The sequence below is a fragment of the Phoenix dactylifera genome, chromosome 14 (genome assembly GCF_051530095.1).
Source record: "Phoenix dactylifera cultivar Ajwa chromosome 14, Ajwa_hap1_PhDact_Kaust_v1.1, whole genome shotgun sequence".
NCBI lineage: Eukaryota > Viridiplantae > Streptophyta > Magnoliopsida > Arecales > Arecaceae > Phoenix > Phoenix dactylifera.
In genome coordinates this window covers 20328160-20346221 of record NC_143203.1, presented here as the reverse complement: position 1 = coordinate 20346221, position 18062 = coordinate 20328160, and the positions used below count along the sequence as shown (strand labels likewise).

The window sequence follows — 18062 nt, the reverse complement described above, 5'->3', positions numbered from 1 at the left end:
ATGCTTTCTGTAGTTCTACTTGATTCTTAGTAATCTGGTTGGGCTCCATTCAAAATTAAAGACCAAACATGCGAGGACAACCTGAGAGGCTTTAGCATAAAGCCAAGCCTAAACTTGTGTAGGCTAAACAGGATAATGAAATGGAGGCGGAAGACAGGTTCAGGTCAATCTAACTTATGGGATCAGGTCCAATTCCAGCACCGATGACATCCTTGGTAATTTATTTGCATCAAATTCCAACAATACCCAGAGCTGTAGCAGGATTTGTTGGAATATCAAGCACTAATAAAATTCTAGCAACCATAGAAACCAAACCGTAGTTGGAATTGAGATCTCATTCAAAAAGAAATATAGCAAATATCTGGAATTTCCTTTTTTATCTTATACGGATGATCTCCAAAAATGAAATGCCACTCCTTTGACCTTCTAATAAATTCGGATTGTGAGACATTAAGATTCAATCTAAGTTACGAAAAAAACTATATTGTTATTAATTGGATATAATAATATGATTGAGGAGAGATGCATCTGGATGTAATGCTAATTCAGAAAGATCTAGCTCTTACAGAACTCTTGTTCGGATAAAAAATGATTGCACGGAAAATATTTTAGAGAATAAAAGTGATACATGTGAGCATGTACAGCCAACTTTGAGGAAAACCTCATTGCTGATACCAAGCTCAGCAAGCTTTCCATCTTTATCTACTCTGCAGGTAACATTCAATTCCACAACTACAAAAGATAGGAAAAAAAAGGCATTTACTTGCACAATAGAAGACCGGAGAGGAAGCGAATGGATGCTGATAATTCAAATAAAGGAACTAGAATTGAAGTAGCACACAAGTTATACAAATCATTATTCCAAATTACATAACATTTTTGTCCCTTTATCACCTATAAATTGACCGCAATAGTACTAGAAATGAAGCTGGTATATACTAAAATTTCACACATATAACAAGAAACTGAAAGTTCTGCAGCATGATTACTACTATTTTCAACTTTTCGACTCTTCTAACGTGCAAATACAGTGAAAATGTGAGAGATAGATCCTCCTATCCCTCTTTGCTTCCTTGGTCAGATGTTTTTTTGAGCAATCTTCGTAGTCAAATGCTGTTCTCAGCTCTCACCACCCTGCTCCAAGTGCATGAAGGCAACTAGTTGGCACCATGTTTGGACACTCCAGATGCACAACTCCTGGCCTTCTGGCGGCTATATGCTTGCTCATTAAAATCCAAAATTTGAGGCCATAGATCAGCTTAGCCCACTTCCGAGGAGATGTTGGGACAGCCGCACCACAAAAATCAGGCTGCCGGAATTCCAAGAACATTACCTCCGATTCATCAGGCATATTCCTGTCCCTTCCACTGGTATGCATGGATCTAAATGCGTTCCCATAACAAATGTCAGCTGTGTCGGGACTATTTGCTTGGAAGGAAAGAGGCTGCTGAACCTGATAGAATCCCTGTTCATCTGAAAGGTCTTGATTAGGATGCTGGAAACCCCAATGGGCAGCTGATTCATCTGTCAGAAGTTTCAACATCAATCAAGCAGCAGTCGGGGAGATAATGGAACTTAATGATATTGCACAAGATTAGTAAACGTTAACTACCATAATGTCTGGCTGGGTAGTCAGGATTCAGTGGCACTGGAATGATAGCAGTTGCTGTCCTGGTGGGTGTGGGAATGCTGCCGACTGGTAAATCACCCATCTGCATTACAAGATCCTGCAAAACGAGAATAGCATTGTTTAAGATGAACTACAAGAGCACTTTATAGAGTATAAACTATAAAACAAAATAAATACATGCATTGAATGAAGAGAGCCGATATTTAGAACAATTTCTTGCTCAGGTTTCTCTGTGATGCACAATACGCTGTCCACATCAACGGGTCTCGTGTAATTCAGAGGAAGCAATATTGTCACAAACCATAAACAGGGACTTTTATGAGCCTGAGGAAGGAGGGCATCAAATTGTTTAGATCCCATGACATACAGTAATGAGCTGCTTGTTAGCTTAGGACATCAATTTCTTGCTCAGGTTTCTCTATGTATTATCTTATTGATGCAGGTGACTGATATACAATTAGTAGTCCATGTGACCATTTGTATGTATCTTGCTTTATATATTCTACAGTTAATTATTTTAATAATAAAATTGGTAGTAGCTCTACAAGACAACAGTGATATATGGAAGTTAAAATCAACATCTAAGAAATCATGCAATTTACTCCATAATCTTTAACATATTCCCATCTCTTCTCTTCTATTGTATCAATTGATAAACAAAAGGGAGACGGAAGCATGAGCACAATATTCAAGCTCCAGCTAGAACAAAGACACTCAAAATCCCTCAAAATAAATTTTCTCCTCTTTGTTTTCCTCCTCTTTGTCCTAATCTATTCTTCTTTTATACAATTGAGAATTCAAATTCCTCCTCTTCCTCTTCTTAGCTAAATTCTTCTTTCATTTATTTATTATTGGCATTAGCTAAAAGGTCTTACCTAACCCTGTTTTTTTGTCTACGATAAGTTAGGTTTTTTGCAATTTAAAGCTTTTAGTATTTTTTTTTTGAGAACTAGCTTTACTTATATGTATATATTTATCATTTTTTTATAATATAATCAATTATTGCAGAACTTCAATTTCAAAGGTCTGCCTGGCCCCTTAGTAGCTCACCTTGGTGATTAAGGGATTAGCTGCCTAGGTATCCAAAAAGCCAGGGTATGCACAGAAATAGATTTGCTTTCCTTCAATTCTCAATTGTTTACCTTTTTCTATTACATGTATCTGGAAAAAAAAACTGTTCCCCTTCTTTTGTTGTTTCGCAGCGAGTTGAAAATACATATTTTCCTCCTACAAAATCAGTTTCACACAAAAGTAGAAATAAATCAGATCAGACTTGAGATAGATTTCCTCAAACCACATAATCGACATCCCTTTCCTTCCACCATCTCCTTCCACCACAATTAAATATTCCACCAAAACCTCAATATTCCTTAACCAAAGAAACTCTAGGAATGCTTCCTTTGAAATAATACCTTTTTCTGTAGCGTTTGGATATAATCTTGAAGAAAGCTAAGAGAGTCTTTTAACACCTAATCTGTATTTTTTTCCTCTTTGATTCAACTTGTATCACCTCATCTGTAATCCTTCAAAATTGTAACACTAAGACCTTAACCTAGGTTACATCAGAATCTCAACTCAGATGACTGCTAAATTCTGTTGCAGGATATTTGCAAGATTGTATGGTATAAAATCCTAGTAGCAAAGTTCTCTGACATAATGTAAAATCATTTTCAATATTCTTAGAGATTTCATCACAGCATTTTTTCCCAAGGTTTATGTTGACTCAATAAAAATATCAAGCTTTTAGTTTCTGACTTATTCCTAAGTTACAGCAAATTGCAATTTTTCCATGACAAAATAATGTCGGAATGCAAATTTAGTGCTATGTTTTAAATGGGTATTGCATACAATATTTGCGCCTTTGCGGGCACCTAATGGAGCCACCACCTGGGCTTTTACTATAGAAAAGGTGCCTAGGACACCTTGAACCATGGATAAGTCTTGGGGTTGGGTTTTAAGTTAAGGTGGCGGAAGGACCCTATGGTGCACCACCCCTATTTTTCCAACAAAGGAGGTCCTTAAGGGTCTATATGCTTCCAAGGTCATGTTTAAGCATGAAACCAAGCCTACATCTAGATTGGTAGATGCTATAAAATACATGTAGAAAATAATCCAAAAAATATTATAAAAATAAAAAAATGCAAATACTTGAAGAAATGCACTAAAGGAGATGAAAGAGGCTATAGTGCCTCCAGGTTCTTCGGCTGCTTCCTCCACCACCCTCTTTGGTATTGGGTCTCCACTTAGAGAGAACCCCAACAAAGGAGTAGGTCTTCTTGCTTGTCTTGAAGGTAGCTTGATTGGAGAAGGCTTAAGTTTAATGGTGTTGGAGGGGAGAGGGCCATGGATGTGGGATGGATGAGGTAGAGGATGAAAGTTGAAGGCAAGGTATGCCGTCTCGATGCTAGACCCCATATTGGTACCAATTTATTACTATATTGGTACGCTCAGTATGGGGCCAGTTGAATGTATTGACACTCGGTAGTCGGTACTAAGGTTCGCCGAACCGATATCGAGACCTATACTGGTCGGCGCCTGGTACGGTTCAGTATCGGTTTGGGCCGAACCGATAGGGCATGCCAGTTCACTGACCGGCATACCCTATTTTTTTTGTAGTTCTTTTTCTTTTCGATCTTTTTCTATGAATTTAATTCTAATGTGATATTTTTTTTGATAATTTTTTTGATATTTTTTGATATTTCTATGATCCCGATTTATCCTAGATAATGCATCTTATTGCTTTAAAATGATGCAAATCATAAAATAAACAACATTAAATAACTTCAAATCAAGATACAATCAATTACATACTTTTAAAGTCCAACATACATACTGATATCTAAAATCGGGCCGAGTGGCAATGCCTCTCGTAGATATCCAGATTATTAGTATAATCAGGAGACACATTAACCCACCCCTCTAACCAAGTGGTGGCTTAGTCTTTGTATGTTCATCCTATGAGGAACGCGTGCCGAATTATAAGCAATCTTGCTAAAACTTTAGCTTTGAGAGATGTTCTCTAGCTGATAATACAACTGTGGAGAGGCCTATCCGAATATGTCGGCAGCAAAATCTAACCCGTGAGATGCTTCGAATTGCGTAGGATAGTAGCTCCGCGCTGTGGCAATAATGTGGTTCTACAGTATCATTAAATGCCACTGTAACAGCTACAGTGCAGCTATAGTATCATTATAGCGGCATTTAATGTCACTGTAACAGCTACAGTGTAGCTATAGTACCATTACAGTGCAGCTACAATATCATTATAGCAGCATTTAATACCACTGTAGCTATGCTGTGGCATTTTTTGCGCACGCTCGTGCTTGCCCGCAGCCAGAAAAAAATGGTGTTGTAGCCGAAACCCGGCCGAACCAGCCGAACCGGTTTGGTACCGGTTCGGTACTTGGTTATAAGGTGGAGGCTAGTTGTTGGCTAATAAGGAGGTGGCTTGAATTAATGATATGGATAATTGAGAATTTGTAGGGATATGTTTCCCAAATCTGTGTTTGTTTGGATGGTTAGGATGAAAAGATTGGGTGAAGGGCTGGGATGAAGAGGGAGATTATGATCCAAGGATGGAGAGAAGTGCTAGATGTTAGAAAAAGGCTACTTCCCTCCTCTCTTGGATTGATGGTGTGGAGGACATATAGAAGGCTAGGGTTTTGTAGAGGAAGGAGAAAGAGATCAAATGGATGAGAATTGAGTGGGCTTGATGTGGTTAGGACTAGATCCAAGAAAGGTTTTAAGCATTGAAGGGATTTCTAGGGAGAGATATAAGGGCCCAACACAAAACAGCAATACCAAGCCAATGCGTGTAGCAGATTTGGCATCAAGGAGAAGGAGAGTTTGTTGTGGAAAAGATCTCTCCTTTATCCTTATTTGAGGTAGGAATTCATGCAAGAATGGTTGTGTGCCCTTGGGAAAGCACATGGCACATGGAGAGAGGATGAGGGATTGAGTTAGTTATGGAAAATCATCACAAAAATGAGATGGAGGGATGCTAGAGTGCCAATTTTCACACTCATAAACAAGTAGTCCCAAGTGGTCCAAGGACAAGAGGATTGAGGCAAAAAGAAAGTAGCCCATGTGATGGAATATTCCTCAATCTTCACTATGTGCACCTATGCTAAGGAAAAGGTGGTAGAGGTGGGCAACGGGCCGTGCCGGGCCGGCCCGGCCCAGGCCCCCCGGGCCCAAAAACTAAATGGGCCGTGCCTGGCACGGCCCGTCCAGCACGGAAGGCCAGCCCGGCCCGGCCCCAGGCCCCTCTATTGGTGGGCCGGGCCGGGCACGGCACGCCACGGGCCGTGCCTGGCACGGCCCGTAATGGGCGCAAACGGGCCGTGCCAGGCACGGCCTGCAACGTCTCCAAACGGGCCGTGCCTGGCACGGCCCGTAACGGCTCCAGACGGGCCGTGCCAGGCACGGCCCGTTTGGAGAGGGAGGAGGAAAATAGCCGTTTCCAACGGCTATTTTCGTGAAAATGACCCTTTTACCCCTCCCAACAGTCCAATAACGGCTGAATTGAGGGGTATTTTGGGAAAAAAAATTTTTTGAGCTTCTATAAATAGCCCATTCCTCCCTCATTCTCACCACACCAAACCTCTCATTCTCTCCTTCTCTACTGCTATTATTTCTCTCTTCTAAAGTGCTCTTCTAGCAATTTAATTTTTAGTTTGTTCAAGTGCTACACAAGAGGAGGTTCCTGTTGAGAAGAGAAGGTCGCTTCTGTTGAGAGCACAAGAGGAAGCTCGGAATCTCGGCTCTGCCTCTGCCCTCCGACCCTCTACTCAATTCCTCCTTGCGGTTAGTTTTTATTTTTTGAATTAATCATAGATATGTCATCTTTTGAGGAAAGTCAGTTTGGCATTCCTATTTCTGAGGGAGAAGAAACTAATCCCCAACCCCCTGTTCCTAGTTCCTCTAGAACTGGTGAACCGAGTGAAGGTCAAACCTCTTCTCGTAAGAGGACTAGTACTGTATGGAATGAATTTGATAGAGTTATGGTTGAGGGAGTCTGGAAAGCTAAATGTAAAAAATGTGCCAAACTTTATAGTTGTAGTAGTAGTGGGGGAACAGGGCATTTAAAAAGACATCAAGAGAGTCATAGGATACATGATTCTCATGCTCAAACTCAAAGTACCCTTAATATACAAGGGGGATTACTTGTAGGTAATTTTGCATATAATCATGAAAATCAAAGAAAAGCACTTGTAAAATGGATAGTTAAGGATGAATTACCTTTTAGTTTATGTGAATCTTTTAATTTTGAAGAATATGTTCAATTAAACCTACAACCTGCTTACAAAAGAACTAGTAGGCGTACATTTAGAAGAGTAGCTATGACCAATTTTTTAGCAATGAAACAAAATTTAATTGAAACACTTTCTACTTTAAATGTAAAAATTTCATTAACTTCTGATATTTGGTCAGCATCTGTAGGTAGTAATTGTTTTATTGCCATTACTGCTCATTATATTGATAATGATTGGCAATTAAATAAACGTATTCTTGCTTTTCGTGCTTTTGATTTTCCACATTCTGGGCAACAAATTTCAAATATAATTTATCAAACTGCATGTTCATATAATATTAATGATAAAATTATGTCTATTACTTTTGATAATGCATCTAATAATAATTCTGCTGTTGTATTATTAAAAGACTCATTGCATCCCATATTAGATGGAAATTTACTGCATATTAGATGTGCATGTCATATCTTAAATCTTTCTGTTCAAGCTGGCATGGGCATGATTCAAGATGTGATTTCAAAAATTAGAAATGCAGTTTCTTTTATTCATGCTTCTAGATCAAGACTTCAAGAATTTAAGGAATTATGCATAAATCATGGTAAACGTTTTAAAAAATTTAAACTTGATGTAATTACTCGTTGGAACTCCACATATAGCATGATACATGATGCATACCCATATAAAAATTTATTAAGTGCATATATTAATGATCGTGGATTAGGATTTACATTGACTGAAACTGATTGGAATAAAGAAAAAATTTTGGAAGATTTTTTGCTTAGTTTTTATAATGCTACCAATGTTCTTTCTGGTATTTATTACCCTACTTCATGTTCATTTTTACAACAAGCATATATAATTAGTCAAAAATTTGCAGAACATAGATATGATGATGTTTTAATGCCTATTATTGACCTAATGGAATCTAAATGGAATGAGTATTGGGACAGGATATGTCCTATGCATAACTTAGCTGCTGTATTTGATCCTAGAGTTAAATTAAATGGCGTGCTAATTTTACTTGATGCATACTCTGAAAATATGAATCAAGATGCTGAATCTGCTAAAGATGAGGTAAAAAAACTTCTTTATGATATTTATGCTATATATGATGAAAAAATTCGTGGATCTAGAACACAAATACAAACCTCTATTTCTCCTTCTAGTAGTTCTCGTTCGTCATCTATTTTTTCATTCATTGCACAGAGAAGACACACACATGCTTCAAGTTCCTCTTCATCTTCTTCATCTTTAAGTAGTGAACTAGAATTTTATTTACGAAATGATCTTCATTCTGCATATGATGAAAATCAAATAGAGAATCTAGATGTATTATCTTGGTGGAAGAGTGTTAGAAATCAATATCCTGTTATGTCTGCAATTGCACGCGATATTTTAGCTGTGCCGATGTCCACGGTAGCATCGGAATCCGCTTTTAGTGCAGGTCGGCGTGTTCTTGACGAAAAGAGAAGTAGGATGACGGGCGAAACGGTGGAGATGCTTCTTTGCTTCAAGGATTGGCTGGATGCTGAGGCAAGACTTCAAGATAAAGGTGGACATAATACAACATCCTCTGATGATGATGATACAAACACTACTGAAGACTGAAGACTGAAGACTGAAGACTGAAGAGTGAATACTGATTCACTGAATCACTGATGATTAGTAAGATTTCTTAATTTTTTATAATTGTACATTTTTATTGTATTCTGGAGGTCAGACCAAGGTCCAAACCTCGGCCCTTTCTTAGTTTCTTATTGTATTCTAGAGGTCAGACCAAGGTCCAAACCTCCCTTCATGTACCATTTTGATTTAAATTAATAAACTGGTAGGGGTCTATGCCAAACCCCCACCATTAAGGTGGCTTTATATTCATAAATCATAAATTCTTAGTGTTCAATATTTATAAATTTATTAAAAAAATTTATGAAGCATTAATTTTTATCGGGCCGAGCCGGGCCCAGGCCCGGACCGTGCCAGGCCCGCGTGCCAGCCCGGCCCAGGCCCTTATGGGCCGTGCCGTGCTGGCCCGCGGGCCGTGCCGTGCTTGGCCCGCGAGCCTTGACCGGGCCGTGCCGGCCCAGGCCCGAAGCGGGCCGTGCCAGGCACGGCCCGCTGGCCAGGACCCTCTAGCCCAGCACGGCCCTCTCAAAGGGGCCGTGCCAGGCACGGCCCGGCACTGTAGCTGGCGGGCCGTGCCAGGCACGGCCCGCTTCGTGCCGTGCCGTGCCGGGCCGTGGGCGGCCCGGCCCAGTGCCCATCTCTAAAAGGTGGTGAGGATATCAAGGATGATATTGATGAGGCTATGAAATTTGGGCTTATTCTAAGCCTACATGGACCTTATGCTGGATCTAATTTCAATTTAACAGTAGATTTTTAGGCTTTTTATGTGTATGAGTTATGTTTGGCCCTAGGGCTAGGTTAATTAAGCTTGGGTTAGGTAGGATATATAGGATCGGGGTTGAATCAGGTCCAAACAGGTAGATCAATTTAGATTGGGTAAGAATGGTTGAATTAAGAAGGATTAACCAGATCAAATTAGTATGATTAAGCTGGATCAGGTTAAATCGAGCAAGATTAGGTAGGATCGGTTGAATCATTTGGATCAAGTTGGATCTATTGGTCAGATCATGTAGGATCAAGTTGAATCATGTAAGATTAGGTTGGATCGTGCAAGATCAAGTTGGACCAGTTAGGATGAATCGGGTAGGATCACGTCAAATTGGGTCAGATCGGGTGATTATGATAGGGTTAAGGTTAGATTAAGGGATCCTTAAAAGCTTTTTAATGAGAAAAATAAAAAAAAGGGATAAAATAGAAAATCAAGGAAAAAATTATGAAGATATCGGTAGGGTTTCAACTTGGGCTAACCCAAATCCACCAGCTCAAGCTGCTCATTAGGTAGGGTTGGGTTGAGATTTTATAAATTTGGGTTGGGCTTCGGCTCAAAAATTGCAACCCAACCTTAAGTAAGGTTTTGTTAGGGATGACATTCAACGCAACCCAACTCGATCCAACCTAGAATATTTAAATAAAATAAATAATTCAAATTTATGTTTCATATGTATTAGTTATTTGTTTATATATTTTAATCATATTAAATTATTTGTAAATGTACCATTAAAATTCAGGACTAATTGAGGCCTCAATTGAACAAGTATTTATTCTAACAAAAAATGTCCCAACTCCCAAACCTTTCCCTTATCTTAAATTTACTATTTAACTTGATTTAATCCAATTAACATGATACAACCCGACTAACCCAGCTCGAGCCAACTAAGCCAATCCAGCTTAAATTAAGCTTAAGATACATACGATTGGGTCAGAGAAATCCCAACCCAAGACCAGGTTGGATTGGGTAAAGGTTGAGGTGTTTAAAGGTTGAGTTGGTTTAGGGTTTACCCTCAACCTTATCCAACCTGCTTGAGTTGCAGCCCTATATACCGGATTAGAGGGTGTGTGATGATGGTAAAGATGAAGGATAGGGATATAAGTTAGTCAATGAAGCAAGTAGCTACGAATTACGACAACTAGGAGGTGTCTACAGTATCATTCTATAATACTAGTCTTCGTCACATGCATTGCACATGATAAGTCTAGTACTTGTGGAAACAAATATATTTTAGTATTTATCTCTTATATAGCATAGGTTCCATTGTGGAATTTTTTATTAAAAACCTCCTGCTATGCCAGAAAACTGTAATTATTAGACAGAGGCTTCACTTTTGTGGAGTCCGGCTTCTCATGTCCAACTTTTAGAGTTTTCTTTATATATAGTAGAAAGGTCATGTTTTGGCCTTAGAGGAGGTTGGCATGTATTGGTTTAAATCAGTCTGGAATCATTCAACATTGTAAAATTAGTGCATCCACCAATACTCTAGATTAGATATGGATAAATGTATCAAAATAGTAAATGTGAAGCTATGCAACAGGTACACTAATACCAAGCTCAAACAGTGAAGCATAAACAAGAATCTATTTAAAGATCTCCCAGTGCTACCTCTCTAACAAAGCAAACAGGTTTTTGTGATAGTATGGGACAGTAGCTATCGTGTTTCAAATAAGTAGTACATTGAGCTATGAAAGAAATGCAGGATCTGCACTATGATAAGTTTCTAAAATATCAAAGTATGAGGCTTGTGGGCAGGTTCATATGCAGTGTCAGAAAGATAAAGTAATCCTTGTTACCAGCTCTTATCTTTTGAATAGTTACCAGTACTTCTCAGAGTCTAACACTAACTTCTCAAATTCGATCAGTTCAGCAAACAGTTGCATGACATATGAAATATATATGTAAGAACCATGATAAATCAATTTCTTGGATTAGTTTCTGAATCAAAACACCTGTGGAGATGCAGTAAAGTCACCCATGTTCTGTCCTGCAACATTATAAGTACAAAGCTCGTCGCCTATGAGACATTCCTTAGCATGCGCAATAATTGCATCCCACCTCTTGTTTGAAATTCCTTTCTTCGATGCTTCATCACAAAGTAACTAAAAATTGACAGAAAAGATGTAAAATTTTATAAGTTCATGCCCCACCACAATATCTTAGCTAAAATAGTTATCGGAGACTTGCTTACAGTTCGCAGCCGTTCAGGGTACATAGTGAGGGCTTGTAAAAATTGCTGCACAGTATGGATCCCACCTTTCTCAAGCCTCTTGTGTAAAACACCGTTTCTCATTATATTCTCCAAACGCCACACCTCATCAGTCAGCAATGGAGGATGATGCTTTTGATTTGCTGAAATTATCACAAGACAACTTCAACGTAGGAATAAATGTAGCCGACAGTTGACTAACTATATTAATAGAAATATAATTATCATATTTTCCATTTGTCTTTGTTAGTCTAAGTTTGCCGTACTCTCCACATATATTTACATGTATCATATACATGAAGTCCTTACACTGATTATTTACATGCAATCCAGTATATCTGAAGACATTTTCCAAGACAGAATAATCCTGTTACTGACCCGTTTACCGAGAACATAGAGAAACAAAGGAGCAATTACTTACACACTTACAGGTTGCGCAAACTTTCGTCATGTTCATTCTCCATGCAGGTTTCTAACTGATATCAAAATGCCTGTGTGCTGATCGTATGAGAAAGATACATACTAAATGGAAACAATACTGCATTTAATATTTTATACAAAACAGAGATAATAGGAATTGCAAGAGAGCTGCACTTTTAGGACAACCTTTCCTCTTAAATTCTAAATGATGATTTGTAGAAAATGACTGCATGCTTGTGACCAATCAGCTCAGCAGTTCAATACTTTCACCCAATTGTCTATGTCTTGGCTGCAACTCTACATCCATTACATCCTTGAGGGCCCATTCCAGGTGGAAAAGCCCATTTCTTAATGGACAACAACTGGAAGCCACCTAATTGTGATATTATATCATTTTCAGTATAACGACATCTTTTCACTTAGCTACCTGATCTCTGTGAACCATAAAAATACTGCACTTGAAAGCATTAGCAAAACCACCTTTAACTAAGAAAATTATAAGCAGAACAGCCAAAAGAAATAGTTTACTTGATTCAGTTGATGCTCACACATGCTTATCAAATGTGGTGTCATTCCCTATTCACTTAAAAGTTTCAACTTTCAACATAATCCCTTTTCTTCATGAGAAAAGGTGGCATGACTTCAATAAAATTACAGCTTTCTCAGCTAGAAAATTAAACTAATTTTCTAACTTGGATTTTGACTACTATTATTATCACATTTTTCATGGGTAAGCTTGGTTCAGTTGAAGACCTCACTACTGCAAACAAACTTGTCAATTAGTGAGTCTTGGGCCTGAATGCAATGGAAACATGATGTTAACTTGCTAGCAATAGTACCTGTGTCGTATCATAAGATGTTCATTAGAAACAAAGTATCGATGGTGCATCCCGGCATATATTTCAACAAAAAGATTAATCTCCTATAGCAAGTCATTTAAATGAGTTGTCTTTTTTTTTTCACCTTTAGAGTATTTTAATAAAGTTAAAGGGTAAACAAATTCAACATGAGATGAACTTACGTTCTAGACGGCGCTCTTTTACCCTAAAAGGCTCGCTTATTCCTTCTTGAACTCTCTCTTCAATGTTCCCACTTTGAAAAATTCTCACAGCCAGCCTGAACTTCTGACTTCTCGTCCAACTGGAGTTATCTGTAAAATTGGCACAAGCAAGACAACCAATCCCATTGTTCAGCTTAATAACTAGTTCTCCCACCAACAACGGTCCTCTGTTACCTCTTTGAGTTACCACTTTATTTTTAAACTCTTCCTCCGTCCAATTTTTTTGTCCATCACCACCAAAATCACCATTAACAACAACAATCTCAACCTTAACTGAGGACCAGGGATTGGAAGTGATAACCTCCTTTAAATTAGAATCCATTATAGCTATCTGAAGTCCCATCCTGTCTGCTGATACAATTCTGCTGAATGTGAAAATCTCCTGAGGTAACTTGTTCTGAAAATGCAGACGATACTTGATTTCCTCATCCTGATTGATCGGTAGTCTGTGAAACAGGCATTAGATATTAATATTCTGTTCCACGATCCATACAAGGGCATCAGATATTATCCTTAAGCTACAATATATGCATAGAGCGAATCTGGTACAATGCAAAAAAAAAAAAAAAAAAAAATGTTCTCATGCATCACAGCATGGTTTCTATATGGTAAAACACACATGAAATAAATGCACACATGTGTCACAAAAAACAATCACCAAACTGACATAGAATGACACCAGAAAACAGAATGTACCAATTGGAGGTCAGATCAACAACCACAGATATAAAGAGCACATGTAAACTTTGTCAAACTAATGTAGCTATAAAAAACAGTGTTTTCTTTTTATTTTATACAAGAAAACTAGTTAAAAGTAAATTATCGAAAATAAATAGTTCTGGTACACATATTATTCACAAAATTCTAAAACTCTGGTTTTTTATTTGAAGCACTGGGCATTATGCACAATGGTCAGCTCAATTTGGCAGCAAGTAGGCACAAACAAATAAAAATTTATGGTAGGAAAATGGTGTGCCATTCCTTAAGCTATAACAGAAACATTCCAAGGAGTGACATTTACAAGTACTAGGAACTTTGAGACAAGATGTACCTGAAAGCTGGCTGAACATGGTTGGCAAGTAATTTCAGTACTTCTGGAACCTGATTACAAGTACCATGATTTGTCAGAAGCTAGTCAGGGAAGTGAACTGCTTTAAAGTCAATGTATGTATCAAGCACCTCATTTTACCTAAGATCATTGATGAAATAATTGAAGATGTCCAAAGAGATGAAGTCATTCTATTGTTAATTTGTGCATCTACTCCCAGTTATTTTTGGTTGAGTGCTCCTTCAATCCAATCTTTTTATATTACGTGCATGAGTTCTTTCATCATGAAGAGTTATGATTAACATATTGAATTGAAGGACAGGGATCTCAATGAATGAGTCCAACATTGTTTTAACCCTTCTCTCACCACATATTTGAAGCACCCCTGTAAGATTTTTCTGCATTATTAATAGACTTTAGACAATGAGAAAGGGCCCTTGCAAGACTATAACAAAAAATGCATTATGTAACATTAGTCTCATGTAGTTGGGAGTTTTCAGAAGGGATTGAGAACTCCCACTCAAGATTTCCTTATGAAAAAGCAACATCAATCATCTAATTTATGATGTTGATTTACATTGAAAATTCTGTGCTTTAGTTTCACATGCATGTCTTCATAAATTGAGGGTGATAACCATAATGGATTATTGAGGCAACTGCACCTCATTTTCGTGGTCATGCAACAAGACAGGGTCTGCTTAGTGTAGGACGAGGATTTAGTTTGGACTCTATATATGAATTCCGATGCAAGCTTATCTAAAAGAGCTAATTGAATGTTTAAAGACCGAAATGCTAAATTATTTAGCAACACCCATCTAAAGACCGAGCAGTCATTTAGTTTGCTTGGCAGTCTAAAATAATGCTTAATTGTTTAAGAACCCATTTAATCCCATTAACTGCTTAAATGATGCTTCCACAATTGATCTGGAAAGTCAGTGTGTGCAATGTTTAATATATTATTCAACAATTAGGATAAAATATCAAATTTACTAAGTAAAATGATGAAAATTATTGTTTTTTATTTTATATTTAAATGTTTCTTTTGAGGAAATACATAACCTATGACGTGATGCATGTAGATACATCAAATTATATTGTGTACCAAGAAAAATCCTCCCTCCTTTTGTTAAACTGTCCTTTACTGTCATGACAAGCAACATAGTTAATGATACATTTAGTTTGTGTAGCCATGAAGCAACCAACCTAAGTTCCCAAAACTTGGAACAAATCTCAGATGACAGGGAGAGGAAAGGCCAAAATATTGGGTAAAGGTATTTCTCTTTGAAGAACATATTGCAAACTGAAGACAAAAATCAACAACAAATCCTAAAAGATATTCTAACTTCCAATTAAACTTATTTAAACACAATTTAAAATTTAGAAAAGACAAGGATATGTTTCCAAAATTTAAAAAGAATGCAAGGAAAATAACAAAAAGTAGGAAGTAAACTAGGACATTTTGCAACTGATAGGCAAGAAAACAAGCTTTAGTACATCAACAATACAATTATCTCTGAAGCACAGATTAAAAACCATACTTCCAACAAAGACAATAAATCTAAAACCTTATCCTAAACTTCCTAATTAACTTAAAAAGGAAACTTGAAATATATGCGTGCGTGTGTTGCATCTGTTCATGTGTGTGAGCATGTGTAAAAACACAAATATAACAGAAATATAACATTAAGGAAAACATATAGAAAATAAGAACTACAACAAGTCAAGAACCTTAGCCAAATGGGAAGAAGGTAAAATCAATATCAGAAACTACATTCATCCCCTAAGCACAAATTAGCAGACAAAGATTATAAAGATTCAAATAGAAACACAACCCTCAAGTATATATTAAACTATCTAAACCTAAACATTGAAAAAAAAACACATATACAAAAGTACAAAGAACATGTCCAAACATAAATATGACAAAATATTTGTGTGCATGTAGAAACACAAATATGATAGAAATATAACATTAGGGGCCTGTTTGGGAAATCCAGTAGGGCTGGGCTGGGTTTCCCGTTGGACCATAGATTACACAGTCTATTTAAGTAAGGCCCATATCAACCCAATCCCTCTCCAGCCCAAATCTTGTGAGAGAAACAAAAAGATCTCCATAGGTCTTTTTTTTATGTTACAGTTCAATAGGCCTATAGATGGGATTTAGGCCAAGATTAGAACGGGCTTTTAGAAAATAAAAGGGGCTGGGCAGGCTAACATGCCCGAATTCTACCGAAAATTCAGCCTAATCCTATTGGATTTTCCAAACATACCCTAAGAAAAAGATATACAAAATAAGAACTACAGCAAGAGGAGATCCTTGGCATAATGGGAATAAGGCAAAATCAATATCAGAAACTGCATTAATCTCCTAAGCACAAATTATCAAGAAAAGATTCAAATAGAAATACAGCCCCTAGGTATATATCTTAAGCTACCTAAACCTAAACACCTAAAAAAATGTACGGAAGTGCAAAGAACATATCCAGAGAAAAAGAATTTTTGAAAAGAAGACCACTTCACTCGACTTCCCATTAGCATAAATAGTCCAAAAGAACAAAAGCAATCGATAATATAAAACATGAGACCAACCCCTTTCTATGAAATCCAAGCTCAGCCACTCACTTCTTGGAATGCAAAAATTAAGATGCAACACCAAATAACATATAAACTTCCTATTGTAGCTTATTTAAAAGTTTAAATACAATCCTAGGCAAGATCTGCAATTTCGATATCAGATACTGTATCAGTACTTTATCGGTTCAGTATGATACGGTATGGTACGGTATGCTTCAGTATCGAGTTAGCTCTCTAATTATTTTTCTCAATTTTTATCTCGGTACGTCTTGATACAGCTCAGTATGCTTCGATATGGGCCTATACATACTTCGATACATCTCGATATACCTTGATACAGGTTAGCACGCCTCGACACAGGTCGGTATACCTCGGTACAGGCGGTACATCTTAGTACAGAGCTGTACCGATTTGAAGTTAACTTTCATATTGGTTTTCTCTCGGTACAGTGCGGTATACTCTATATCAGATGGTATGGGGTGGTACAACAGACCATGATCCTAGGTATCTTAAATCAACCACAATATAAATTATAAAAAGCACAATCTAAAGGAATAAAAAGTAATTAGACTAAATTATTAAGATTGTTTTTCCTTTCTCTTCCATTTTTAATAAATTATAGAGACTATAATCTAAAGAAATAAGAATTGATCAGATTCAATTGCTAAGATAAAAAGTAATCGAACTAAATAATAAGATTGCTTGTCCTTTCTTTTCTTTTCTCGGTGTGTGTTTGCAAGCCCTCAGAGGTGAGGTGCCAACGAACTATGCTAACTCTAACAACCCAGGACCTCACCCAAAAAGACTAGCCGGAAGATATTTTTTTGGATTTCTTAGTCCTGTATAAGTACCCAAGATCTTCTCGGTGAATAACCGATGTGGGACTAAACACACGTCAACATGGGTTCCCACACTAACAGTTGTTGGCAAAGGTTGCTTGTCATTTCTTCTATTTCATCATACATTTTATCACAATTCAAGGCTCAATTTATACCACTCTGCGAATCACCCTCTCAAGCTCCTCCGGAAGCAGCCGCTGGAGCTCGGCTACAACATCCCTGAATGAAATACCAACAAGAGAGTCCAGATATAAGCAAACCCTCCACTTTTTGTTTTAATTAAAAAGAAAAAAAGAAAAGATGAAGAAGAAGAAGAAGAAGAAGAGAGAAGAATACAAGACAGCAAGTCGAGATACTTACTGGACTAAGAGGCCCCGCCATCGCTTCCCTATCTGAGATCTATTCCTGTCCTCCTCCGCCTCCTCCGCCGGCGGCAATCGCTTTGGAGCCATAGTGGAGTTGAAGGGAGAAGGAAATCTTTATAGAGCGGGAAGAAGAAAATGCAGGGAAGGAAAGCTTTATACAGAAAAGTCTCCGCCTGTTTGGATTTAAATTGTGTTACCGGACTTAAAAAAGAGAAGCAAAAGCTAAGCTCTTCTTCCAACGGCTAGAAGTGCTTGGAAAGTGCACACTTC

General features: G+C 37.7%; 1 protein-coding gene across 1 annotated transcript; it reads right to left on the bottom strand.

The window, feature by feature from the left end:
• Nucleotides 1-804: 804 nt before the first annotated feature.
• On the bottom strand, nucleotides 805-17600 carry LOC103712666 (calmodulin-binding protein 60 B-like). Its single transcript, XM_089927293.1, has 8 exons — nucleotides 17583-17600; nucleotides 14156-14412; nucleotides 14018-14067; nucleotides 12928-13412; nucleotides 11469-11629; nucleotides 11230-11379; nucleotides 1613-1727; nucleotides 805-1524 (listed from the first exon to the last, which is right to left on the bottom strand). Exons 4-8 carry the CDS (start codon nucleotides 13307-13309, stop codon nucleotides 1127-1129), a joined length of 1206 nt encoding a protein of 401 aa, XP_089783419.1. The 5' UTR covers nucleotides 13310-13412; nucleotides 14018-14067; nucleotides 14156-14412; nucleotides 17583-17600; the 3' UTR covers nucleotides 805-1126.
• Nucleotides 17601-18062: the final 462 nt, after the last annotated feature.